The following is a 27,052-nucleotide window of genomic DNA, read 5'->3' on the forward strand; positions in this document are numbered from 1 at the left end:
ACTGCGGCCTCCCTGGCTCGTGGGGTGAGGTGGAACGCGAGGCCTTTCCTTACGATGTTGTGTTTACGAGAAGTAGATCCAAATCTAAGTCCTAGTGATTGGTGTGATTTATCAAACTCCTACAGAAACTATGGCCTTGAATCATAAGACGCTCTCAGGGGGTGTGGCTAGATCTTGTTTTACTTCTGTAGTTCCCTGGGCAGAAAGCTGTTGACATTAGAGCTTAGTCGTGTATAAAATTCGCCATGCTTTGAGCACGCTCACAGTCTCTCTTCTCTTGTGCAGCGTTGCCTGGTTTTGAAAAGTTTCCGTATGGTTTGTCTGATCAGGCCCCACCACAGCAGCACTGGTGAGGAGAGGTGCTGAGCTCTGCCCAGGTCAGTTCAGAGAGACGTTAAAGGATGAGAAGGGGCCGTCAGTGACTTGACATTAGTTCTCGTGTCCCCTAGCCTGGAAGCCTTCCTGTTTCGAAGGGTTTTGAGTTGCTTTGGAATCTGCCGTGAAACTGGAGCACGCCTTTTTCTTTATACTTGAACACTGCTGTGGCAGATGTTGGGGGAATTCGCAGAACGGTGGACGAGATCCTGGAGATGCTTGGGAAAGACTTGCTCTCATTGACGTTCTTCTGTTCCATGGTAGGGCCAGGGGAGCACACACGCCTCTTCCTGGGGCAGATTCCTGCCATCACTGTGTCGCCCCCATGACCTCGGTTTCCCCCATGACCTCTCTCCATTGCTTGACCAGACCCTGACTGTGACCACTGCCACTTTGACCTTCGTGCACAGGTCACCTTTGTGACAGTGGAATTCATTTGAACCTAAAGTGTCTGAAATTTTTCCTGGGAAATGGAGATCTTTGATCCAGTAGAGAAATTGTTTGGACATGCCTCCACCCCCATAGGAACTTGGTGCAAACATCAAATTTCCCAGTTCCTTTTAAAACGTCTAGACATGAACATTCTATTGGCTGAATTCCCCGAGGGAGTAAAATGATTCTTCGGAGTTTATGCTCTATTCAGGAAATTTTTACAGTAGCAATCTCAAAATTTGTGTATTTTGTTTCTCGCAAAGATACTTTTTATTTCATCGTTAAAATTGGTTTCCAGCTGAAGTGTCTTTCCTGCAGCAGGTGTATTTCATAAAACATGGTGCATGTATTTTATTTAGGGGCATTACACAAACGTAAAGTACCAACCATCTGAGTAAGAATCGGACATAATTTCAGTGCAGATATTTAACAGTGGTTTATTATTCAAGGAATTCTTTACAGAAAATAGGTTAATCTAATTTTTCAATATGAAGTTACTTTGAAACAAGGGAGAACCAGCTAAAATCGGGGCGGGGAGGGGGAATGTGTATTACCCGATAGGCTGTGCTATTTCAAACATTAAATTAGTCAAAATTGGGATAGCCAAATGTTATCAAACCGAGGTTCTGGTTTTAATACGTAAATAAAACACAGATCTGCAGTTAGTACATTAGCCAATATGCAAATGGTGCTGCCAAATAGTTAAAAAAGTGCTTAGAAGCAGTTTTGTTTGTGAAACAAAAAGCTTCATACGAAGTCTAATGAGATACAGGGCTTGTTAGAGATCTTGTGTTTTGCGGGCACCGCGAGACCGAGCTGAGCACGCGTGGTCAAAGGGCTACAAAAGAGCAGCTCTGTTACTGAGCCCCTGGGCCTTTGGACCCAGCTGGGATTCCAGAGGGCTTTCCTCTGGGGCAACTGGTGGTGGCGGGGCCTGTGGGGTAGATGTGGGGACGAGGAGACACACACGAAGCCCATCGGTCAAGTCTCTGCCCTGTCATTGCCGTGTGACCGTGGGTAACGCACTTTGATGACCCCAGTTTGTAAACCTAAAAGATTCAATTAGAGTGTGATTTTCAAATGGAGGTGCTCGAATTACCCCAGAGAAGAGTTGGTGGGTCAAGAGGTGTGAAGTAACATGATAGGCGCATGATTTCTTGAAAGTTCCGGCAAAGGGGATGGTTTTTGTGGGATGCTAGCCTTGACTGTAGTCTAGGGCAAGACACAGGATTTACATGGGGTTTTAAGGTAAACCATGAACAGAAAATATCGGCCCTCTTACCGTGGGGTCCCTAAGGCCTGTGCACCCAGGCCCTCGGGTGGCTGTGTCTACCCTCTGCTCACGGGAGTCTTGGGAGAAAGTGTTCAGAATGTTACAGTTGCCAGATGATATCTAAACTCTTTCCCTCTTCGTTGATACCATTCCTCTGTAAGAACAGATCAGGGGCACCTTTCTTGGTTTTCCCGTTGTTGTGTTTGTAGGTTACTTAAGACAGCACGTGCCCGTTGAGGGCCAATTCCTGTTACATTAAACAGTTAGACTCATTGATTCATTCATTCTGTGTAGCCATTGAGTACCTGCTCTATGCTAGGCATGGTTTGGGTCTTTTAATGAGTAAATTTTCTCTGTTGTACTATTTAACTTAAATAACCAATATTTTGAGTAGATGATACATTCACGTGTTCCACATTCAGGTGGTAAGAGAGGATTCACGGGCACAGGGTGGTTCGCACCCTCGCCACCCAGGTCCACTCCCCAGGGTCAGTCTGTAAGAACTGTGTTGAAGCCTTCAGGCGATATTTTATGTGTGTATCTGCTTCCCTGTCTTTTTTACACAGTGGCATGATACAGTACGTATAAATCTCCCCCTCACTTTCTTCATCTAACAGTTAGATTTGCATTTTTTTTAGTCCTGAGGGACGCACCTCAAATTGTTAGCACAGACTCTCTGAAGGACGGGGCTGAAGAGGCTTGTTCACCCATCCTGCCTGCCTGCACTTGAATGCACTCGAATGTGTTTGACTGTCTCACAAGGGGAGTATGTTGTTTCTGTAATGGGCAGGGAAAAAGATAATATAAGGTAAATACGTTCACACAGACACAAATAAATGTGTCTTTGGGGAATAGGTCACGGCTGTGTATGTGGGGTGGAGGTGGGGAGCTCTTCAGAGTTTGGAGCCCTGGGGGCTGGGGGTAGGAGCTAGGGAGGGGCTTTCGACCCGGGAAAGGGGCTCTCTGAAAGAACCCTAGTTATGTTTGCATACCTTTGCCTAAGAGGTCAAGGAACGTGAGACTGTGTGGAACTTCCTGGGCGGTTTGTCCCCTGATGTCACCCCCACTGTTGCAGATGTGACTTGTGCTCAGGAATGGTCTTTGTGACAGATAGAGCTTGAGGGGCACTTGGGGCCAGAAGGAAGTCTGTTCACAGCTTGGGCTCTGGACAGGAAACCTGCCCTTGACTCCCAGCTGTGGAGCAAGGGTGTGGACGGTGGACACGCTAGCCTGGGCAAGGAGTGGAGGAGGCGGGTGGGCCCTGTGTTAGGAGCCCCCAGGGGTGGTGACCCGAGTGTGCTCCTGAGGTGGCGGGTCAAGAAGGGAGAAGAATTTGTCCATGATAACAAGGCGTGTGGTCACAGTGCCCCCTCACTTTGAAGACCTGAAGACACATTCTGGAATCGTCTGTCAGCATTACTCCACCATGTGAAGGGAAGGGGAGGGACAGCATCCTCGCTTGGAGGTGCACGCCCCTGAGTGTTGGGCACTCTGGCTTGAAGCCAGATGTTGGAAGCCTGTTCCAGTGTGTGACCTCGAGCACCTCAGCTCACGTCTGGGGCCTTGGTCCTCACCTGTCCATAGCGATTCTTACTCCTTTTCATAGGATTGCTTTGCTTTCAACGAGCGTGTCTGTAAAAAGCTTAGATCCTAGTAAGCTCTGAGTAGTGTTTGCTGTTCTCACCTCCCTCCTTGCCCCAGGAGGTAAGAACAGGAAGTGAGAAAGCTAGTAGCGGACCTTCCCTCCACACTCAGAGCAGAAGTGTGCTAAGGAAGGGCCTTGGATATATATTTTTTTCTCTTTAAAGAGAGAGTATGTGAATGGGGGTAGGGGCGGAGGGAGAGAGAGAATCTTACGCAGGCTCCATGCCCACTGCGGAGCCTGATGCGGGGCTCGATCTCATGACCTGAGCTGAAATTAAGAGTCAGATGCTCCACCGACTGCCACCCAGGCGCCTGTGGCCTTGGGTTCTTGATCCTGCTCAGTTCTTGGCTTAAACTGCCCTCTGAACATTCAGTGCCCTTCAAAGTCATTTAGAGGTCACTGGGGCCCCTGGGAGCCAGAGAGTCGGCTCTTTCGGACGGTTATTGCCCTGATACTTGGGCAATTAACAGCTAAGCCGCAGGACAGAGTAACAAGTGTGTCTCTTGTTACTCTCGTGTGTTTGTAGGTTGGACATGGCTTCCCAAAGCTGAGGTTAAATCCACAAAGGCTGTGGGGCAGTGATGGGTTTTATGGTTCTTCATATGCTCTGATGGAGAAGTGTTCAAGCTTCCACTTGTATATCCAGACCCCTCAGAGTTAGTTTGAAGTTTATTTTCTGGTTCCTTTGGGATTAGATTTGTCTTTTAAAAGGGGGGGATTGTCTGATCAGAGATTTTCAGTCCCACATGTAGGTGTCCTGAATTTCCCTCTTCACTAATCTACACCCAGCAGAGACAGCTGTAGAAGAAAAAAATGTGATGTCCTGTGTGGCAGCCTCAAGCTCAGAGGGGAGGGGTGGTGACCTTACCGGGGGGGGGGGAGCGATGGGGGGCTGGCCCTCCATGGCCGGCTGCAGGAGAGGCTCTGCACCCCCCCCCACCTCACAGCACTCCAGCCTACCCCCTGCAGTGCCCCAAACTCGCCTTTTTCCCTGGATCTCAGATTTCCTTAAGTCACAGTGCTTATTTTGCAGAAAAAGTAACTTCCTTACAAAGTAATAATAGCAATTGATGGAACATTCTCGACTTCCAGGCACTGAGTGCTTTACCTGAATTTTCTCCTTTTGTCACCTTCAGAACGTGTGGTGGCTTCGTGACAACTTCACAGGTGGTTTTGTCTTTACACCCAAGAAAGGTGGGGGAGTTACGCCCATGGTCGCTTGGTGGGAGCTGGTGGGATGGGCACGAGAACGCACATCTACTTGATTCCAGAATTTGTGTTCTTAGCCCGAACCTCGCCAGGGTCATAGCCACCATTGGTGGAGGACATACTGTGTGCCAGAACCATGGCTTGTAAACAGTTCTCCGAGGTTACCAGCCGTTAGCATTACCAGTAATAAGACATGGGGACATCGTGTGCCCCATCCTGCGATGCCCCGAAGAGGCTACAGCAGCGCTTCTGAGGTGTTCTTGCCAAAAATGCACAACCTCAAGCTGATCTTGAGAGAACATCTGAGATCCACTCTACAGAGTACCTCCTGCAGACAGTGGGGTCAAGGGCCGGAAGTGCGAGGGCCAGTCGAGGACGGCCACGTTTGGGGGAGACCGAGGAGAAGGGGACAGTGCAGGGACACCGGTGAAATGCAAATAAGGTCTGTCTCTTGGTCACTAAGAACACAGCGGTGTTAGTTTCCTGGTTTTGATAACTGCACCCTGGCCATCTTAGTTGCTCACAGAAAGGAAGCTGGGTGAAGGGTATACCTCTGTTTTCTGTCCTATTCCTGCAGCTTTTCCCTAAATTTCAGATTGTTTCAAAGCAAAAAGGCAAGAAAAAAATTTTTTTTTTTAGCCACCTGAGATCGATATTATTTATCCTCATTTTAGAGATGAGGAAACAAGAAGCTTAAATGTTCAGTAACCCACCCAAGATCACACAAATGGTACCATTGTTAGTGAAGGAAGGAGGGAGAATTCGAACCTATTCCTGGACCTTCCAGTGCCCTCTGGAAGCACCGGGCCCTTGGCTGCCTCAGGTTTAAGTGTGTATGTGAGAGAGAGCAGCCGTGACCACACTCCAAAAGAGCATCTGTGCCTGTTGAGAAAAAAGCAATGAACGTTAATAGTACAAAATTATATATGTATGTTTTCTGTGTGTATGTGAAATAGTATTAAGAGAATTTTATACTTAAGGCAATTAAAAAAAATCACATGAAGCGCAGTCCAAGTCCAAGTTTATGTAATTTTTACCAAGGAAAGTGGAAACTATTCTTTATAAAGCCATTGTGATTTTTTTCAAGTAATTTCTATATCCTGTGTCTCCAAATTACAGATACCGTGTTTCTCTCTCTTTTTGGTGCTCTCTCGGACTTCTCTCTGTACAGTTGGCACAGTTATGCACGTGATGCTTACACCATTTAATTCAAATGATACAAGAAGAAAACCATCCTTTGTCCTGCTTTATTAAAAGAGTGATGGTTTGAAAAAAAAAAACATGTTTTGAAAGAACAAGATTGTTTTAAAACTTCAGGCCAAACATGAGAATACAAGTTTGCATGAAAATCCTATATAAATTTTTAAAATCCTGATAAAATAGAATTGCAACAGAAGTCTTTTTAATAAAAGGAAGAAATGGATCGTTTTCTTTGTTCATCTCAAATAATTCAGTGAGAAATTCTGGATAATTGATGTAATGGAATTAAAACTGCGGCACAAAGATCTAACCTGGAATCCCTTTCTGAGCGTCCTTGTCCTCACCGGTAAAATAGAGGTACAATAAACTTACCCAGAATTTTTGCTGAGAGAAACAGATAATTGTATACTTATAGGGTACCTGAAAATAAAAGCTATAAGCATTCATTTTTCTTTTTTTTTAAGAAAGCACTTTCTTCCTTCTTAGTAAGAAGCCATTGTACTTTGTGTGTAACTCCTGCTGAAGTTAATAACCTGCTCCTAAAGACTTTGACCTTTGTTATTTTGATTTACATGTGTTAGTTGTTTCGGGGAACTACAGAGAGCTAGTAGCCGTGTGCTGATCCGGTTTCAGCCAGCTTACGATGGTGCTGCTCTTACCGGCATGTGAGTCCCATAGTCCTGGGGTAAAACTGGCAGCTCATAAAAATGAAGCCCAGGGTGACAGGCCTAGGGAGTCCGTGAGACCGGAACGATTTCAGGGGCTGGTTTTGTGAGGAGCTGTAACTGCCATCTGTCTGCTCAAACCAGTCTGGCAGCTTGCAGGGTCCCTTCCCTAGGTTGCCATTGATAACAGGATTAGGGGGTGTGTTGGGGGGATTTTTGGTGCAGGTGGGGTGGGAGATGGAATGGGTGTGTGTTGGGGGAGGGCATCCATCTTTCAAACAGCTGTTTATTTTTAGTCTTTTATTAGAAAAATATTAAGTGTTCATGATACGAAATTTTGAGCTGTAAGAAGGAAAGTGGGAGTGTTAAGTCACCAGGGGTAACTGTCATGGGTTTGGCGTGTAGACCTGAACTCTCATTTTCTGGCCGTGTAGAAAACCATGACTAAGCCCTGCAGAGACTGCACAGAAGCCTGCTTGAAATCAGCAGCAATAGCACATGTATCTTTCCATATCCTTGCACGCTTTCCAAGAAGATACTTGTTTACCATGGTGTAGAGTTGCTCATTGAGGGTACTGATTCCATTGGTCAGTTTCTTGTTGTACCGTGGGGACTCTTCCCAGAGATGGACTGGGGCCCGCTGGTACATGATTGTTGCATAGAAATCACATGTAAACAAATGAGGCCCCCCCCACCCACTGCAGTCACCATCCCCGTTGTCCCATGGGCTCTGATTGTGTGTACTTGTAGACTTTTTATGCTTACACACATGGATGTACATCTATACAGCAAAGTACATTATTTTATTTATTTTTTTTAAGTAGGCTGCATGCCCAGTGTGGAGCCCAAAGTGGGGCTTGAACTCAGGACCCTGAGATCAAGACCTGAGCTGAGGTCAGGAGTTGGATGCTCAACCGACAGAGCCACCCAGGCGCCCCCCAAATACATGCATTTTTGAATGAAAATAATACATAATTCCGTATCGCAGACATGTTGTTATCTGCAGATCTGCTTCATTCCTTCTTGACTGCATGGTGTTCTGTTGTGAGGAGGTTCCACATTTATTTAGCCAGATCACAGTGAAGCATGTTTAGATGCTTCTGGTCTATAATCACGGCTGCAGTGAATGCTTTTGGACCAACATCTTGACTCATTAATATGTCTGTAAGCCAGATCCTTAGAAACAATCTCTGCGGCATAAAGTAGGTTGTAGATTTTGGTAAATAATGTCACATTGCCTTACATAAAGGTTATGACAGGCTTAACTGATTTCTATCTAATTAGTTCTGCTTGTGCTGAATCTTACATACACGCCTTGTATTTATCTCCTATTGCACACTTTTGGTACTTTTGGTTCCATTTATCCCACCTGTCGCATTCTCTGTGTTACTCTCCCCAGATCATCGGTTCTCACTGTCAGAGATGCACTTTTTCAGAATGGCTGCTCAGGACAGTGATGAGTTTTAGAAACAAAACTCTGATGAATCATTTGGGGAATGATAAAGTAACTCCAAGTTCAGTGCATTATTCTGCCCTTCTTGTGGACACTGGTTTGATGTTCCTTCGTCAGACTACATATTTTCATGCTGGTGTGGGGGCCTTTTGAATAAAAGTTTCTGATTAGTACACGAATATGCCCTTGAGTCCTGTGGGTCTTGTGCCTGATGCCATTGGCCCTCATGGTTTGCATGGGAGGGGAGGAGGGGGGATGTGCCTGCTGAGTCTGTCCGATGTGGAATTGCAGTTGGCTAGACCGGAGAAGGCATATGAGAGGAGTAGGCTTGGAGAATAGGAATTTGGTTTTGGGACACAGGAACCTAGCTAGGAAGGAGCCATGGTGTGCGTTCCTGGGGCTCCCAGAATGCCCCAGACACTGTTTAATGCTTAGTACGTGCTTAATAAACGTTTGGTTTTATTTTGATGACGTGATACGGCTCTTATAGGTAGGTATAATTTTCAGTCCTTAGCTCTGTAGTGCTGGCTCTGTTTATACCGAAGAGAAGAGCTCATTAGGATTATAAATAGAAGATGAATTTGAGCTTGCGTCTTCAGGAAAGTTGCTGTGCCTGTCGCCCTTGCCGGAGCGCGTGGGTCATCTGCTCTCTGAATGCTCATCAACAAGTTCTCTTCATGATCAGGGCGTCTCTGGAACATACCCGAGGTCTACGCAAGCAGGACTTACCTAGTGTGAGGGTCTTGCGTTCTGTGTGTGTCTTGACTTCCTCCGGCGTAGGCGTGGAGCGCGGTCCAGATATGGTAGGCCACCCGTGGGGCTGCCTCTGTTACTTTAGGGTCAGAATGTACTTTTCAGAAATAATTTGGAAAGCCATTTTCGGCATCTTTAGTTGCTAAATACCCTCCTTATTGAGAAATTCTTTCCCTCAAACGTGGTGTACAGTTGCCATTCTTAGTCATTTTCCAGTTTCGATCTTCATAACTGCTGTTTCGTCCTTTTACAAATGAAATCCATAGTTTCCCTTGCTCCTTGCTTCTCTTTTATACTGAAATAACCCGTGGCATTTGGAAGTTAAATTGTTTGATCCCATAGTTTACATCTGTAGCTCATTTGACAAGATTGTGAAATGCTCTTAATGAGCCAGGCCACCGTTTCAGGTTAGGATAACAAAATGTTCTCATTGTATGTGAAACTGACATTTTGTCAAACGGTTTAGGTGTTAACGAATGCAGAATTTGGGGGGGAAATGAGCATTCCATGATCTGGGCATTAAAAAAACAGAGCTCCTGGAGTGTCTGGGTGGCTCAGTCGTTAAGCGTCTGCCTTCGGCTCAGGTCATGATCCCAGGGTCCTGGGATCGAGCCCCGCATCAGGCTCCCTGCTCCGCGGGAAGCCTGCTTCTCCCTCTCCCACTCCCCCTGCTTGTGTTCCCTCTCTCGCTGTGTCTCTCTGTCAAATAAATTAAATATTAAAAAAAAAAAACCAAAAAAAACGAGAGCTCCGGACTGACGTCTGTGGTTCTGTTCTAGCGGCCAGGCTCTGTTGGGTGAGGAGTAACTAGCAACCTGCCATCTCAACGCCATGTTGCGCGGGTCTGCCTGGTTCTCCGGTCGTACCCCAGCCAGGCCTCAGCTGCAACTACAGAGGAACGAACGATCCATCTGTAAGGAATCTGCGAGTTCTCATTTTTCCCGAAGCCACTGGGAAACGCCTGTAAGACCTCCTATTTCCCACGATGAAACTCTGTCTCCCACTGACCTTAACATACGCCCGAGGGGGATTTTGGTAACTTTGAAAAAATGTAAGGGCTTCATTTTAGGTGGGAAATGACTGTGTTTATAATTTGGAGGGGGAGGAAAAAGTATATTTTAATTCATTGTGTAACTATGAAATTGTAAATTTTCTTTGAATACGTTTGGTTTTTGTATTGTGGCGTTGACTCTGGATTTTCTCTTTACTTTGCCTATGGCAAAGAATAAAAACTGAGAAACCTCTCTGAACCTCCTTTTTAGGCATAACAGTGGGAAGGCCGATTCCTTTTGCATGTTTAACAAAGTTCTTAAGCCAGTACAGCTCAGTGTCATTTTCTCCTCCTACTAAAGAAGTGGTATGATTAAAGGATGTGTGTTTTCCCATCTGAAAATCCTAGCTGTATTTCTTTTTAAGAGATTATTTTTTAGTGAATTTTTTTTGATGATGTGTTTTATGGATTTATTCTTTTTATAGGTGGGAGAAAATGAGTTTTATTTTTTTTTTAAAGATTTTATTTATTTATTTGACAGAGAGAGACACAGCGAGAGAGGGAACACAAGCAGGGGCAGAGGGAGAGGGAGAAGCAGGCTTCCCGCGGAGCAGGGAGCCCGATGCGGGGCTCGATCCCAGGACCCTGAGATCATGACCTGAGCCGAAGGCAGACACTTAACGACTGAGCCACCCAGGCACCCCAGAAAATGAGTTTTAAAGAGCATAATCTGTTTATTGTCATACTGTGAAGAATCTGGATTTAAGACCTGTGTTCTTAGAGTTAGAAAGTGGCAACTGCCTTCCTTATGCAGTATTTATTTTTTCATTCATGGAACATAGATTTATATGAGTGCCTACCAGGTACCAAGCACTGTGCTGGCTCCTGGGGATATGGTAGTGGAAAAACACAGCAAAGGACCTTCCTTCGCGGAGCTTCCAGTGTGGTAGGACAGAAAGACACTCACTAAAGGAGATGATGTAGGTAAGGGGATGGTCACAGAAGGCTTATCTGAAGAGATGACATAGGAGTGGAAGCCTGGAAGTTGAGTGAGAAAGAGGGTGAACGTGTCCCAGGTAGCAGTGACTGTTCAAATGTCCTGGGGCCATCAGGAACTAGAAGGAGACTCACATAATTGAAGTGTGCAGGGGCGGCACTTGGCCATACAAGGGCAGGAAGGGTCTCGTAAGCTGCGTAATAGTTGAGCATGGGTTTTATTTCTCAGAGCAGTGGGAAGCGCTGCAGGATATCAGAGATGGGAGTCGGACTTCACAAGGTTCTCGTTGCCGCCTTATGGAGAATGCAGTTGGACTTTGGGTGTACGGTAAGCACAGGAGGTCGAGGCAGAAATTCCCAAGGTGTGGTGTTGAGCCGCAGTGGTTGCACGGAAGGAAGGAGAAGTGAATGGATTCAGGATACACTTCAGAGGTGGGACTGACGGAACATGCGGATGCTGGGTTTTTTAAAATTATGGTTCTTTTTCATCTTTGGCAACTCAGTAGCTGTAATTGATTTTAATTGGTGAGATTGAATTTTTTTTTCCTCCACATTTGTTGGTTGGCACTGTGTGTGTATGTGTGATTGGCCTACTCGTAATCTTTAAGTCTTCTTTTCCTTAACTGATTTTTAAAGAGTTCTTTTACTTGCGATCTGTGACATAAAAGATGTTTTGCCCGGTGTTTTCATTTGTGAAGTGTTTTCCCTGGTGTTTTTGTGGTGGTTTGTCCGATGCTGTGGTTCATACACTTGGCATCACATTTGTGTTTGTGTTAGAGGGTTCATAAATGCCCGTGAACTTGAGAGAACACTTTATGACCCATTTTGAATTTACTTCACTATAACACACAGGGATATACATTCGAAGCTTTTTGAGAGTAAAGAACGTATTTCAGCAGAGAACAGACTGGTGGGGGATGGACAAAAGGGGTGCAGGAGAGTGGGCGGTGTAGACCTCCAGTTACGGAATGAGTGAACCATGGGTGTGAAGGGCTCAGCCCCGGGAACAGGGTCACTGGTACTCTAACAGTGTCATGAGGTGACGGATGGGAGCTACACTTGAGGTGAGCACAGCGTGACGCACAGAGGGATTGAACCACTGTCATACACCTGAAATTCATGTCACATTGTGTGCCAACTGTCCTCAAAAATTGTTTAAAAAGAGAATGTATTTCACCACGTGAACAATAGCCTTCGCTGTACTTGTTCAGATCTTCTGTTTTTTTTTTTTCACCATGCCTTTTGCTAACTAGTTTTACAACTTAGGTGATTTTACACAATGGTGTTTTGTTTTGTTTTGTTTTGTTTTAATGAGAGAGAGAGAGCACATGAGAGGGGGGAGGGTCAGAGGGAGAAGCAGACTCCCTGCCAAGCAGGGAGCTGGATGCGGGACTCGATCCCGGGACTCCAAGAGCATGACCTGAGCCGAAGGCAGATGCTTCACTGACTGAGCCACCCAGGCGCCCCTTACACAATGTTTTTACAATTTAGCTGTCATTGATTTGGGTCCGTCGTGTGCAAGGTTCTAATTCTGTGGCATTAAGTTAGAGTAGCCAGAGAATAAAGCTTATTAAGTTGTTATATAAAGCAAGACTAAATGTCTAAACGATTGTCTTGTTGGGTGAGATTCAGGATAGCTCTGATTTGTAGTTTGGTTCCCTAGAATTGGACGTGGCCACGTTGTTGATTGTGGGGTCTCGAGATGCGGGTTAGAATCAGACGGGTATGGTGGGAGGAGCATGAGTTGGGGGTTTGGAAGACAGAGAGGTTCTAGTTCTTGCAATTGGATTGCCTCCTTGTATTGCTTGGGTGCGGGATCTCTGTTGGAGGATGTCCCCCCAGTCCTTTACCTCTTGGGGAGGGTGCCCAGAGTGTGTGTTTGCGGACTCTCTGCTGCCCCCTGGTGGTATTCTACCTTAGTCCAAAGCTAGCTCTGCAGCCCTTTTTCAGCTGAGGATGTGCTTCAGCACCATTCAATTTGATGGATAAGGATCACCCCTTCTTTGCAGCCGAGCTTTGGTGCTATGAGCCATTGGTCCATTAATGAACTAGTGCAGTTAAATCACTGTGTCGCACGCGTGAAACTAATGTAACGTGTGTCAATTATACTCAAAAAAACATTTTTAATTTACAAAAAAAAGAAGCTCACTGAAGGTAGGCCCCGGAAGTTTGAGAAATTATCAATAGGTAGAATCAAGACGTCATGGCCAATGGTGACTGGGGAGAAGTTGATGCACTGATGGATACTCATTTTTTGAGTTGGTATAACTGTGGTTGGTGGGGTGGGGGAAACACTTCATGCATTTTTTTTTTTTTTTTTTTTTGAGAGTGGGGATAAAGATAGAGGAGACCCACACTTGCTTTCTCGGGATCCTTGATTCTGATTACCTCCAGGAGACCAGAAGGGGTCCAGGGCTGGAGCTGGGCGGTGGAGCGTTTTGTGGGAGAATATGGTGGGCTCGCGGGCACCGCCCTCAAGGGAAAGGCTGTCCAGTGGATGCATATGGAAGTACCATCAACTTCGAATGTACCCCTTTGGATGCTCTCTAGTCTGAAAATAGTTTGCACTCCTCTCACTGTCCATGGAAGTATTAGAAATTTATTTTTGGAAATAGACTTGAACTTGATTTCTCCTATCTGGGTCTGTGAGTTGTTGCTAATTTTGGAACATGGTGTTATGCCCCAGTGTCATGTTCCCTAAATTAGCTTTGCTTTTACCTCAGTGAGTTACATTTATTTCTGTAAGTGTAAGTTTAGAAGAGATTGCGTAGACTTTTTCTCACTGAGGTGGAAGAGTTTTGAGTTCCGTGGTATTTCTAATCCTCAGGGGACTGTAAAAAAAAAAAAACAAAAAAAAACCCCAACTTCCTTGCAGATAAGATTTTTTATTTTAGATTAATCAGGAAACTGTGTTCTGCGTTTTCAGCCTGCTGTCAACTAAGCAGTCCCCAATTTAAACAGTAAAGGTATACCTTAAATTAGTTGCGTCTTATTGTTATACATGGTGATTTGGGCCCCAGTGGGTCTCCCAAAGCCCATAGATTATTAAAAATGGCCATACTTCTGAGTCAAATTATCAGCACACATCTAAGTAAGAATTTCTAAGCACTTCTGGGCAGCAGAAGCATTCTGAGAGAGAAGCAGTTTAGAAACTGAAATATTAAACCTTCCAGGACATTTTCATGGTGTATGAGACAAGGGGACAATATATTTGAAATCTGAACTTAGAAAATCTTGGGAAAATGGTTACTGCCTATGAAATGTGTCTAAATCTCATGGTACTTTTATTTTGGGCGTTTATATAGTATTAAAGAGGCACCATTGCCGATTACAAGCAGTGTGACTAAAAATGCAATAAAAATTCCACTCTTCGATATCGTACGGAGGGAAATAATCCCTTTTTCTTCTAACCATCTCAGGTTCTCGGGCTGGGGCCCCATAAATTAGACTGACAAAATGCAGATTAATTAGAGAAAAGCAAAGGAGTTTCTGAAGGTGTATGGGATGTACACAGGGGAGCATTTAGGGAGGAGTAACTCGAAGGAATGAGAACTTGGGTGAATACAGCATCTTAATAAAAGAACAATAAATTTTCTTAGTAGAGGCACGACAAAGGCTAAAAGACTTGGAGCTTATGTAGGGCAGCAAATGTGAGAAGGCAAATTACACAGGAAAAGGAATCCAAGTTTTGTTATGTAGATTCCTCTGGGCTGAGTCTAAAGTTGTCTCCTGGGATTCACTTCTGCTGTTCCTGGTGGAGGGGTGGGGGTGACTTTTACAACTTTGTGTCCGATTTTGGGCAGCTGGGGGAAGGGCAGAGAGCGTTTCTTATCTCTGCTTCCTCTCAGTTGTCTTCACCTGAAAATAAACCTTCTACCAAGTCAGCCTGTCTTGGGGTTGTGTATCCTTCTGTCCTTCATACCAAGAAATGCGGTCTTTGGGCTTGAAGTCTGCAGTGGCTTTTCTGGCTGAGGATGGAAATGCCAGTAGGGAGGAGGTTGAGGATGGAGACAGGAAGCAGGTGCAGGTGGGGAAAGATGGAAGGAAACATGACCAGGATGGCGACAAGCAGTGGGGCAGAGCATCCTTCAAGATCTTGCTTCCCTTTTTCCTTTAAAATGATTTTTTTTTTTTTAAAGTAGGCTCCACACCCAGCGCAGAGCCCAACGCAGGGCTTGAACTCATGACCCTGAGATTAAGACTTGAGCCGAGATCAAGAGTCAGACGCTTAACCGACTAAGCCACCCAGGCGCCCCTAAAGTAATTTGTTAATACAGAATAATAACAGCAGGAACATACATATCTTATATTTTCAGCCATGCTTCTTGGACATTTGATGAACGCTTTCCACCTGGCCGTTCATATCCCCTTAAGTTCTGAGAAATCTGTTTTCTCTTGTGCCCTCACGAGCTCCTACTACTCACATATGGAACTTCCTAGATAACGTGTTTAATGTTTTTACCTTTTCTTTCGGTTTTCCATCTCTGTCTTTTTTTACTGAGAGATTTTATTCCAACTTAATATACAGTGAATTTTTCATATTTACCATGAATTCACAAAGAGCTTTCTTTTCAAAATTCTCTGAATGCCTTTTTGTGTGTGTGTCATTTTGTTCATAGCACCCGTTAGAGGATGTGAATATTAGTTTTTCTTAACATTGTACTTCCCTACTTCGTCTGTGTCTTCCATGTTCTGTTTTGTTTTAATTTCTGGCTTTCATATTTATTAGAGAGTTTCTTCAAATGTCTGTTCATTTTTATTTGTCCATTCATATTTTATTTTATTTTATTTATTTATTTATTTTAAAAGATTTTATTTATTTATTTGACAGAGAGAGCGCGAGAGAGGGAACACAAGCAGGGGGAGTGGGAGAGGGAGAAGCAGGCTTCCCGCAGAGCAGGGAGCCTGATGTGGGGCTCAATCCCAGGACCCCAGGATCATGACCTGAGCTGAAGGCAGACGCTTAATGACTGAGCCACCCAGGCGCCCCTGTCCATTCATATTTTAAAGGAAGCACTAAAGTTGCTGTCCGGAAGCGCTTTTCATGAATCTTGTTTGTGTGGATTTCAGTGCAAGACGATCCATGTTCTTTTCTCGTAAAATGTCTGGGGTTCAGAAAACATTGATCTCTTCACCTGCCTGGAAGTTTTCATCCTGGCAGCCAGCATTGTGGGGTCTAATGAGGTAAAGGGTTGGGGCAGGGCTGACTTATTAACATCTGTTTGCATCTGTTTTACTTAGTCCCTGTTTAGTACGATGCCCCTGCTTTCTTTTTCTCTCTTTAAAAAAAAAAAAAGATTGATTGATTTTAGAGAGGAGTGGGAGGGACAGAGAGAGAGAGAATCCAAGCAGACCCCGTGCTGAGCATGGAGCCCAATGTCGGGCTTGATCCCAGGACCCCGAGATTGTGACCTGAGCTTAAATCCAGAGCCAAGCACCCACAATGCCCCAGCTTTCACCTGTGTCTAGTGCCCCCTACCCTGGTGACTGTTCATCCCCCGCCTCCACAGAAGACAGGTCCAGGCTTCTCAGCCAGGGCGGGTGGGGTGCTTTTCAGCTGTGCGTAGTGAGAAGCTGGAGGGAACTTCTAAATGGTGTTTCAGCCAGTCCCTCTATTTTGAGCCCCACCTTCACCCCCATCTTGCAAGGTTCCTGTGCCACCAGCTCCTCATTTCTAAGGCTTCTGTCACAGAAATCACATTGCTTCCCACCCTTCCTTGTTACGGGCTGAGGTTCTCCTTCCTGGGTCTGCCGACAGTTACCGCAGTCCACCTGCTGCCCGGCTTTCTCCTCTGGTCTCTTCAGTTTTCTCTTTTTTAGACATCCCTGCATGCTCATTTCAGGAGAGCTTGAAGAGGCAGTGGAAACTAACACATATGTTCACTTAGACATCTTTTTTGGATCTGCTTCATCTTTTGATTGGCTGCATGTACTTTTCTGTCCCCCTCCCTCCTCCAAACAAGACGATGTGGCTGCTAGCTGACTTGAGCTTGGGGGTTTGAAAAAACCTGTCTGTTGCCTTTCAATGTGTACACCTTATACATTTGCCCATTTCTTGTCCTCTCATGAGCCCCACTTAACCCTTTTTCTCTCCCCATTCCTCCTGGGGCATCAGCCGGTCACAGGCCTGGGCTTTTCCCACACTTCTTTAACCACACCTGTCTTTTTTTCTACTATGTCTTGTTCCTTCATTAAGGTTTCAGCTTCCTTTACCTCTTTTGTATACTCTCATCATAGCCTCTCCTGACTTGACTTTATTTTCTCAAGTTCATGGTCTGGCAAGCTTCCTGTTTGTCGCACCTGCCAAAGTTCTCCCTCGTGGTGGATTATTTCCTCACGTGATTCATAATTTTCAATTCTTGTTCATCCTTAGCTGAGATTACTTTTTCCATGGGAATGCTGTGAACTCTTGCTTGTTGAAAGGTCTCTAAGAGGCTGTTTTGTGATTACTTGTCTTTTGTATTTGCATTAATTTCTTGGCTTGGGACCCACACCACCCAAGTCCTGTGAGTTTGAAGTTTGCCTTATCGTGTACTGACTTCACAGGCCCAACTTTTCCAGTCCTAAAGGGATTCTGGCTTAATTCAAGAGTCTTAGTTCTAGTTGCCTGTCTGGATCTGGCCTCAGGCCATGCCCTCTGCCCTTGCCTCTTAAAACCCCAACCCCTGGCCGCTGGGGCCCAACGCTGGTATCCCTCTGGGCTCAGTGTATTAGCTTGTATCTTTCCCACTCTGGCTTTGAGATTTCTCCTTTTTCGGTGCATGGGAAGTCCCCTTTCTGTATTTTGAAACACATTTTGATATTAAAATTCCAGCAGTTATATTTGTATAGGTTTTTATGTCCTTGATGTACAGAGAGGTACACATCACTTGGTCCCTCTCTTTGCATTCTTTATTTAAATTATTTATTTACTTAGAATGCCTGTGAGCGTGCACAAGCAGGGGGAGGGGCAGAGGGAGAGGGAGAGGCAGGTTCCCCAAGGAGCAGGGAGCCCGATGTGGGGCTCGATCCCAGAACCCCGGGATCATGACCTGAGCTGAAGGCAGATGCTTAACCGACTGAGCCACCTGGACGCCCCTCTTTGCGTTATTTTTTATTCGTGTGTTCAGCAAACATCTACTAAGTGTGTAGTGTGTGTTAGGCTCAAAGATTCAGAAGCAAATGAAGCTGGGCCTCCTGAAGGTGGTGGTCGTACAAGGACAAAAGTAGGGGGCGTGAAAGGCGTTCTGGGCAGAAAGCACAGCTGGGGAGGTATACGATGAATGTTTCTGAGGAAAACTACCCATGGGAGCACGAGTATAGCTCAGGTCCACTGTTTGCGGGGAAAGGCCGTAAAGTAAAGAAATACTGGAGGCAGAAACTAAAGGAGAAGCAAATGGGGAGCCTCTCCCAAGCCTCTTGGGGCAGGTGAGATCCCCACTGCACACACGGGCTGGTGGAACTTGCAAACACTGATTATATCCCAACATTCTGGAGTGCTGCTACATTGAGTCTGTGTTCAGGGACCACAGATGAACCAGATGAGTATTAAAATAGTCCTGCTGGTTTCAGACGTAGGTAGTTATTAATCAGTTGACTAGAAATAGATCATCTTCAGAGTTTTGGTAATTGGGTTCTAAGGGTGAAACGCCAGGGGAAAGCCATAGTGATTACGGTTGTCATTACAGGTCTGCCAGGTTTCCTTGTAATGACAAGAGGGCAGAGTTTCCAAACGGTCTTTTACATTTGGCCGTAGATACCCAGATAGACGGGCATTGACAACCTAGATGATAGAACAGTTGTAATTCTGATGGTTTGTTGTTGTTTTCTTTCTGGAATGATGGGAAGTATCTGAGACCGGGATTTCTTGATGCACTTGGGTTCCGATTTCAGCTTTATCTTTGTAGGTAGTTTGGCTCATCTCCTGGGACCATTATATTTTGGAAATCTGAAGGACTTGGGGAGCTAGTTATACACAGGAGGCAGAGGTTCCAATTACTTGGAGAAATCTGCAAGCCCACTTCTTTGAAAGAAAGCTAACGTCGGAAGCGTCTGTGTTAATCTTATGGTGCAGCCTCCATGTTTAAAAACATAGATTATGCTTGAATAAACACAAGCAATATGTGTTTATTAGAGAAATTAGAATACTGAAAAAAATTAAGCAATTAGTTTACGATTTCATCACCCAAAGGCAACAGTTGATATGTGCCTTCAGCCTTCTTTCCTATGAATAGTTTTGATACGTGTATGTTTACAGAAATGGTATCCTTGTCTTTTGTAACCTGTTTAGAGACAAAAGTATAAATATGTATCACTACAGCTATAGAAATCTAGTCCAGGGACGCCTGTGTGGCTCAGTCGTTAAGCGTCTGCCTTGGGCTTGGGTCATGTCCTGGGATCGAGCCCCGCATCGGGCTCCCTACTCAGCGGGGAGCCTGCTTCTCCCTCTCCTCCTGCCCCTGCTTGTGTTCCCTCTCTCGCTGCCTCTCTCTCTGTCAAATAAATAAATAAAATCTTATAAAAAATTAATTAATTTAAAAACAAAGAAATCTAGTCCAGTCTTAGTGGAGGCTTAGTATTCTGTTGTATGATGTCGTATTTAATTCTCCCTGTGTAACTTTTAGGTGGTTTCTAATTTTTGCTGTAATAAATGATTCTTTGAATTTTCTGGCTACTAACAGTTTATATTCTGTCCCGGAATGACTCAAATGAAAGCTCAGGGTATGGGAAAAGGAATTAGCTGGTCCTGGTGGTGGTAGGACTCTCCTTGAAATGGATGACAACACAGTTCTGACCATCCAAGAATGACCAGAACCATGATACATAGCATACAGTTGACATGGCCCGTTTCTTGTTATTATGTTCTATATACCACTTTCGTCAGGCAAGACTCCTCTCTTTCCGTCTGGAACACTGGGGGCTATCACACTGGAATGGGTCATTTTGGGAGTGGCCACGAAAAGGGAGGCTGTCAGTTGGTTGTTATAGGGCAGCTGCTGAGAAAGAGTACATTCCAGACACTGTGAGATCTAGTATCACACTTGGTGAAATAGACACGGTGTGGAGGAGGCGGGAAGATGGCACCAGCTGAGGGGACAGCCTGAGCAGACCCCTAGCCCTGTCTTTCTCCCACCTCTGCAAAATCAGGCAGCGTAGACCTCGTTCAGGGAGCCACTTCCTAAGGGATGATTTTGTTTGCCAGTCACAGTTTGACTCTGGAATTTTTGAACACTGCATGTAATAGCAATTTAAAATTAAAGGACCATTTAAAGGTTAAGACACAAAAACGATCTAAAATTCTTCCACAGTAAATTGAAGTTAATATGCAGGTCCTTCGGCTGAAACTGTGCAGTTGCTTTTCTAGCCATTCTTTTTCTTCAGATAAATACAGTTTGATGAATTCTGCCTACTTAGGTTAACTCTGCGTGTTAAGTAGCAAAGAAAAAAAAAATAAAAAAATCTATAGTTAATTAGATGGAAGGAAAGCATTCCAGAGTTCTCTAAATTGAGTTAGAGGACAATTGGACACCTGTCTCCTGAGTATCAGCAGGCTGCACTGCCCTAGAAGGTCCGTTAGGTTACTGCTGCCTTTTATGGAAAGGTCTGGGGATGTAAAGACCTTTACTGGACTTGCAGTGTTTACAGAAAGGCAGTTCGTGTGTTTCAAGACAGTAATGTCGATTTCTGATTCATGTTGCTAGTTAACAAGACACCTACAGGTAGTTTCATGTTAGAGGTATGAGCTCCTCCACACTCACCCAATTCTGATCTTGCACTAAGTTGATTATTTGAGCTACTAGAGCAGAATTCACGTTAAAGCCCATGTTACTTCTGCTTTTGTGTTTTAGAAATTTGATGCAAAAAGCAGAACGTTTAGCTCACTCAGTATGCCTCTAAAAGACGCATTGTGCACGCACTACTTTCTACTCTCATTTGCCACTGTCAGCATGTAGAAACATCTGGAACTTTGCTCTAGTTTCTTCATTGACATGGCAGCTAAGTTCATTCAATCAATTCCACCGTTCCTTAAAAAAATTGTAAAAATTCAATTCTTAATTTCATGGCACTTATTTTAAAGTTCTTGAATCTTCAAAGGATAAATAACGTTCAGTATAATAATTTCTTACATTTTTATGTCTTGCCTTATGTTACCAAAAGCACTGTCAGTTGTCCATAAATTCCCTAAACTAATGCAGCAAGCAGACGGAATAAATTGTTCCATTATAGGAAACCGAGGCACTGGGATTGGAGTAAAATACAGAGCAATTATTAGAACTCAGATTTTCTGAGCACTTGCTTCAGAGCTTCACTGTGCATTTTCTGGCATTTTAATTCTTGAAAACTTGTGTTCCTTGTTCAATTGATATGGTAGCTTTGTGTTAACACAACAATGTCTTATTTCTAGACAATGCCAGACAATAAGGTAATATAGTAGATTCTTTTTATGTAGCGATAAACACATATTCATACATGATTTAGTTATTTGGTTAATGCTTTCATTACCAGGATAATTGGTTTAACTTACTTTTTCTGGTTCTAGAGAGCTGGCTTTGGTAAATAGCTATAAATAGTTTATAGTGTGTTGTGGCATATTATCTGATGGCTTTTACAATACTAAGGCTTAAAATATCTGTTCTAAGAATTGGAGCCAAATTGTTTTAGCAGATTTATTTTTCACTCAGTTGGGGTCTCATTAGAAATCCCTGCTGGGTTTGGAATCTATAATGAATATGTGTTGTTGTTCCTGCCCTTAATGCTATAGGACTGCATAACTTTTTTTTTCTAGAGACTCTTAGACTGCCCTTCACGTTTGTTGACGTCTGTGAGGTCGTTGAATATATGCAGTGGGCGGCCCTGGAAAGCATGGTGGGTTTGTCTAGCTCTGGGACTAACTCTGCTATGTCGGAGAGTTTAGACACTTCACAATCTCACTGGACTTCACTCTACTTGTGTCTGAGACTTGTGGACGAACGAGCCCTCCAGCTCCTCTTCCATTGCTCACATTCTGGTAATGGGGAATATCAAGGCTTTATTCTCTTACGACTTCTGAGTCCTGAGTACCAAGTCTGGGGACTTGAGTTATGCGTTATTTCTGAACATTTTCCCAATAGTGGATTCAGGATGGCTTTTCTGGACGGGGCTGGTGGTAGTAGTTTTGTGAGCTCAGTCTAACGTACAGTCTTCTGGGTCTAGATGTAGAAGCACTTCTCAGAAATGCTGCGGTATCTTCTATTCTATTCTGAAGTGAGTGTGTGAGGCCAGGAGGAAGTGAGTCTCTCACCTCTCCTCCCACGGCTGGGCCCTGGGGTCTCTGAGTAAGTCCTGCCTTTGAGCAGTGGCCTTTGAGGTACCGAGTAGCTGCCAGGCAGTTACTTCCAGATAAATGACCTTTTCCCCTTTTACACGATTTTGGCATCGTCTGCACGAAAATAGCATCTGTGCCTTTATTTTCAAGCTTCAAAGCTTGCTTGAAAAACAAAGGTTTGTTTTCTCGTGAAATCTGGAAGGCTGTTTGAACTTGTGTGTCGGAATGATTGGGCTTTTAAAAATGCCATTTGGGAGGGGCAGCTTCAGTCCCTATTTATGAAACGTCACCGTGGGCCCAGTTGGGTGTCAGGAAGAAAGCAGGCCGTTACCAGAAGAACAAGACCAATTTCTTAGAGTAATTAATAGCTTTCATTCCTTTTCCCTGATTGGAGCCTCCCGGCAGGAGCAGCCCGCGAAGAGGTGGGTAAGGTAGTTGTTGATCCTATTTTCCAGAGGACACTGAGGCTCGGCGGGGTTCGAGGACTCTGTCAAGAAGGGAGGTGGCGGAGTTGGATCCTGGCTGCAGGCTCCCCGCCTCACACGGCTGGCATGCGTCGTGGCACTGGGCACACAAGCCCATTAAAGTACATGGTCACAGACACCAGTGGTGTGGGGACGCAGGGAGGGGACAGGACTGGGAATGATCTGAAGCACTGAGGGAAGATGTGGGGCTTGCTGGAGAGTAGATGGAGAATGCCAACGTGGGGGGAAGCACCGGGCCTGTCTTAGGGGGCACACAGTTGTGTTGGCCGAGTTACAGCGGAAGCCACTGGTTTTTCTCGCTGTGTCTTCGGAGATCCTGCCTGCTGGGCTAGTTCTGTACGGTTAGCGTTCCTTCATCCGTGTGTCTGTTGGCCCCATATTGTCTCCGACCATTTGCTGTTTTTCTGTTGTAAAGATGACTAAGTCTTAAGAGGAGATGATCTGACAGTTTGCTCAGCGGAGAGGAGTGAAATAACACGTTGGCATTGGTCTGGTCTCTGTGGTTCTGCGGGGTTTCCCCTCCTGGCGGACTTCCCACGTGGGCCAGGGGGAAGCGAGGAACCCACGTGAGAAGCCCGTTCATTCCCTTGGGCCTGAATATTCCTCCAGGAGTTTCTTTTTCGAGCTCTCCTAGCCATTTTGAGATGGGCAGGGCTCTCTTGGCTGATCCTGTAACTCCGCTGAGGAGTGTTCGGGGCGAGGCCCGGGCTGTGTCGCCAAGGGATCCCCTGTCCCGCAGGACCGTCTGGCAGGACTTCCATTTGGCTCGTGTCTTCTTGTCACGACCGAAGCCCCTCTAGAGTGCTTCTCAAATGGCCAGAGGTCCACTCCGGTTTCCCATTTCTGAAGAATGCCCACCTTAGCATGTTCCTTGACTATCCAAATTGTTCTGAAGCAGTTTTCAGTATCAGTGGCATTTCGAGTAGATTTTATTTTCTATTCCACCGTCTACATGTTGATAAATGTCAGGGACATTTCTTGAGATATGAGCAGATGTCAAGTGAGCCCTTGCATTGTGAGTTCTGCGGATGCTCAAGACCGTAGCCCTTCCCCAGTCACTCCTGGTCTCCTTGGGGGGGTGGAGGAGGTTTGCAGACACACACGTTACAGAAGGCGGTGCGACAACAGTGTGGATGTACGGAAGAGAGAACACCCAACCTTTTTGCAAGGTCTGGGATATCTTGAGCTTTACTGCCATTTCACTGGTTGTTACTTGGACAGGGAGATTGGGAGTGGACGTCTGTCCATCTTCATTCCACAGTCCGATTTGGGGTTTGGTAGAACCGAGTCTGGGTCTTGTTTGTGCCACTACCGCCCAGTGCGCTCCATTGGGAGTTGACAGGAGTCACTGGGGAGGTGGCCGGGGGGACAGCAGACTCAGTGAAGTCCATTTGAGAAATCCTGCTAACCAGTTTCCTACTGGAGGATTTTTTAGAGCTTCTAACATGCTAATACCTGCTGTTGTCTCTGGAAGAGGCTCTAGTACGCAGTTCCTGAGACTTAATTTGGATTTCTTTTTTTTTTTTTTTTAAGATTTTATTTATTCATTTGAGACACAGAGATAGAGAGAGAGCATGAGCAGGGGGAGAGGCAGAGGGAGAGGGAGAAGCAGACTTCCCGCCGAGCAGGGAGCCCGATGTGGGGCTCGATCCCAGGACCCCGGGATCATGACCTGAGCCGAAGGCAGATGCTTAACCATCTGAGCCACCCAGGTGCCCCTGGATTTTTTTTTTTTTTTTTTTTAAAGCACAGAGCATTTTATCAGATGGTTATTCTACAAAGCATACTTGGGAAACACTGCCATCACTAATTTCTAGCCATTAAGCCTACATATCTGTGCAGATGTTTTTGTAGTTAACACTCATCTTTTTTTTTAAGATTTTTATTTATTTATTTGACAGAGAGACAGCTAGAGAAGGATGCAAGCACGGCGAGTGGGAGAGGGAGAAGCAGGCTTTCTGCTGAGCAGGGAGCCCCACACAGAGTTCTGTCCCAGGATCCCAGGATCATGACCTGAGCCGAAGGCAGACGCTTAATGACTGAGCCACCCGGGCACCCCACAACATTCGTCTTTTAAGGAAGAAAAAGTTAGCCCACTCTTAGGGTGTTTTCATAGTGAGATGGAGTAGACAGTAGCTATTGGATAGCATAGAAAAATTAAGAAAGGAGAACAAAGGATATGGGATGAACAGACCCTTCTGAGTGCTAGACTTACATATGGTTTTTAAAGTCCTGACAGCAACCCTGCGAGGGGGAAGCTTCCTTTCACAGATCAGTAAGCTGAAGCTCACCCAGGGGCTTACCCATGGGAGATCTTGAGTCCAATTATGGTCTGTCTGCTGCTGACGACATATTTCACTAACCATGATAACTTGTTATAGAGTGGGTCTTTACTGTTCTTGTTGTTTTAAATTATAAGTGTTGTTACAAAAGTAATCCATGCTTATTAAAGAAAAACAGGTAGGAGAAATGTGGAAAATGCCCCGCATGGGGAAAAAAAGGGATTCGTTGGTATTTTTGCATGTAAGGCTATCAAATTGTTGGACCAGATGGTTCTGAGGCTCGACATTTCTGTGATTATCTGGGATATCTGTTAAGTTGCTGTGTGTTAGGTACATTGGAAAACCTTTCTCCACCGGATGGAATGGTAGGTGAGGCACATTTGCCGCCTGATTTCAGGTTATGTCAGGAAGCAGGTAAGTACGGAGGGAACCCCTGACCCATACCGAGCCGTATCCAGAGCCCTGTGGCGTTACTTCTTAGGCAACGCGCCTTTGGAGAGGATGTGATCCCATCCTTCCGGGGTGTCCTTGGCTGCTTCTTCGGGGAGGATGAGCCGGGGAGCCCTGTGGTTCCACCCCCCCCCCCCCCCCCCCCGCTGCGGGGCCGGGTCTCGGGGTCTGCGTCCTGCTGACGCGCGCAGGGGCCGTGCGCCCCGCGGGGACTGGCGTGGAGCCCCCTGCTGACTGTGTCTCTTGCCTCCGCAGAAGGAAGACGGCCGGGGCGCCATGAGGTGAGCGCGCGCCGGCGCCCAGAGCCCCGGAGAGCGGTGTGCGGGCTGCGGGAGCGGGAGCGGCCCCGCGCATCTGGCCACGCACGTCCCCGGCATGAGGCCGGGCAGCATGGGTTCGCCGCCGCGGGACCGCTGACCCCCGCCCGCTGGGACCATGAAGGAGGTGGAGTACTGGTCCCCCAAGAAGGTGGCAAACTGGCTGCTGGAGCACGCCATGCCCGAGTACTGTGAGCCCCTGGAGCACTTCACGGGCCGGGACCTGATCGGCCTGACCCGGGAGGACTTCGCGCGGCCGCCCCTGTGCCGCGTGTCGGCCGACAGCGGGCAGCGGCTCCTGGACATGATCGAGACCCTGAAGGTGGAACAGCACATGGAGGCGCACAAGAACGGCCACGCCAACGGGCACCTGGGTGCAGGTGTGGCCGGCCCCGGCCCCGCCGCCGGCTTTGGCCTGCAGGCCAAGCCCAACGGGGTGCCCAACGGCTATAGGAAGGAGATGATCAAGATCCCCATGCCGGAGCCCGAGCGCTCCCAGTACCCCATGGAGTGGGGCAAGACGTGCCTGGCCTTCCTGTATGCTCTGTCCTGCTTCGTCCTCACCACAGTGATGATCTCGGTCGTCCACGAGCGAGTGCCTCCCAAGGAGGTGCAGCCCCCGCTGCCGGACACGTTCTTTGACCATTTTAACCGGGTGCAGTGGGCCTTTTCTATCTGTGAAATTAACGGCATGATCCTCGTAGGACTCTGGTTAATTCAGTGGCTGCTCTTAAAATACAAGTAAGTAAAGCAAATGCTCCCAGACTCTGGGACTGGGGTGCGGGGGGTCTGCCTTGCCCACGTCTAATAGTCATTGTTTGGACGTGAACTTTATCAAGCAGCTCCTTTTTTTAGTTTTACTTCATCATTTTATACCCCGTGCCCTGTTGAACCAGCGAGAGCTTTGGTAGCTGTAAGAAAATGCTGTGTTTATTGCCCGTTTTGTACAAGATTCATACAGAGTGATGAATGGGCTTGTAGAGATGATGTTCTTCTGTTTTCACAGGGAAGAAAACCCTCAGAGAGCACAGGCTATTGAATCACAGATAAACTACCCAAACTCAGGGTCGTTAACCCACCAAATAAATTGTCCACAGTCGGCCTGATGGCCGGGTGGCTTTTCCCACGCAGAGTCCGACAGTGGGACCCTTAGCAGGCCGTATCTAGAGATGTTTCACACAGAATGCAGAACAGCGGTTCCAGAGTGCCTTGGGCTGTTGGGAGAATGACACCTTCAGGAAA

At 46.0% G+C, this 27,052-nt stretch overlaps 1 protein-coding gene across 10 annotated transcripts in view; it reads left to right on the plus strand.

Moving 5' to 3' along the window:
• The window catches only part of SGMS1 (sphingomyelin synthase 1), a 235,432-nt gene that overhangs the window by 173,918 nt on the left and 34,462 nt on the right, over nucleotides 1-27,052 (plus strand). For all 10 annotated transcript variants that reach the window (XM_081824387.1, XM_081824385.1, XM_081824393.1 and 7 more), the window contains one exon: nucleotides 25,749-26,551. In XM_081824387.1, the coding sequence (XP_081680513.1) occupies nucleotides 25,929-26,551 (623 nt within the window). In that variant the 5' untranslated portion in view covers nucleotides 25,749-25,928. The remainder of the gene's footprint in view (nucleotides 1-25,748; nucleotides 26,552-27,052) is intronic.

Source organism: Leptonychotes weddellii, chromosome 6, assembly GCF_054177405.1.
Source record: "Leptonychotes weddellii isolate Sample4059 chromosome 6, ASM5417740v2, whole genome shotgun sequence".
Taxonomy (NCBI): Eukaryota; Metazoa; Chordata; class Mammalia; order Carnivora; family Phocidae; genus Leptonychotes; species Leptonychotes weddellii.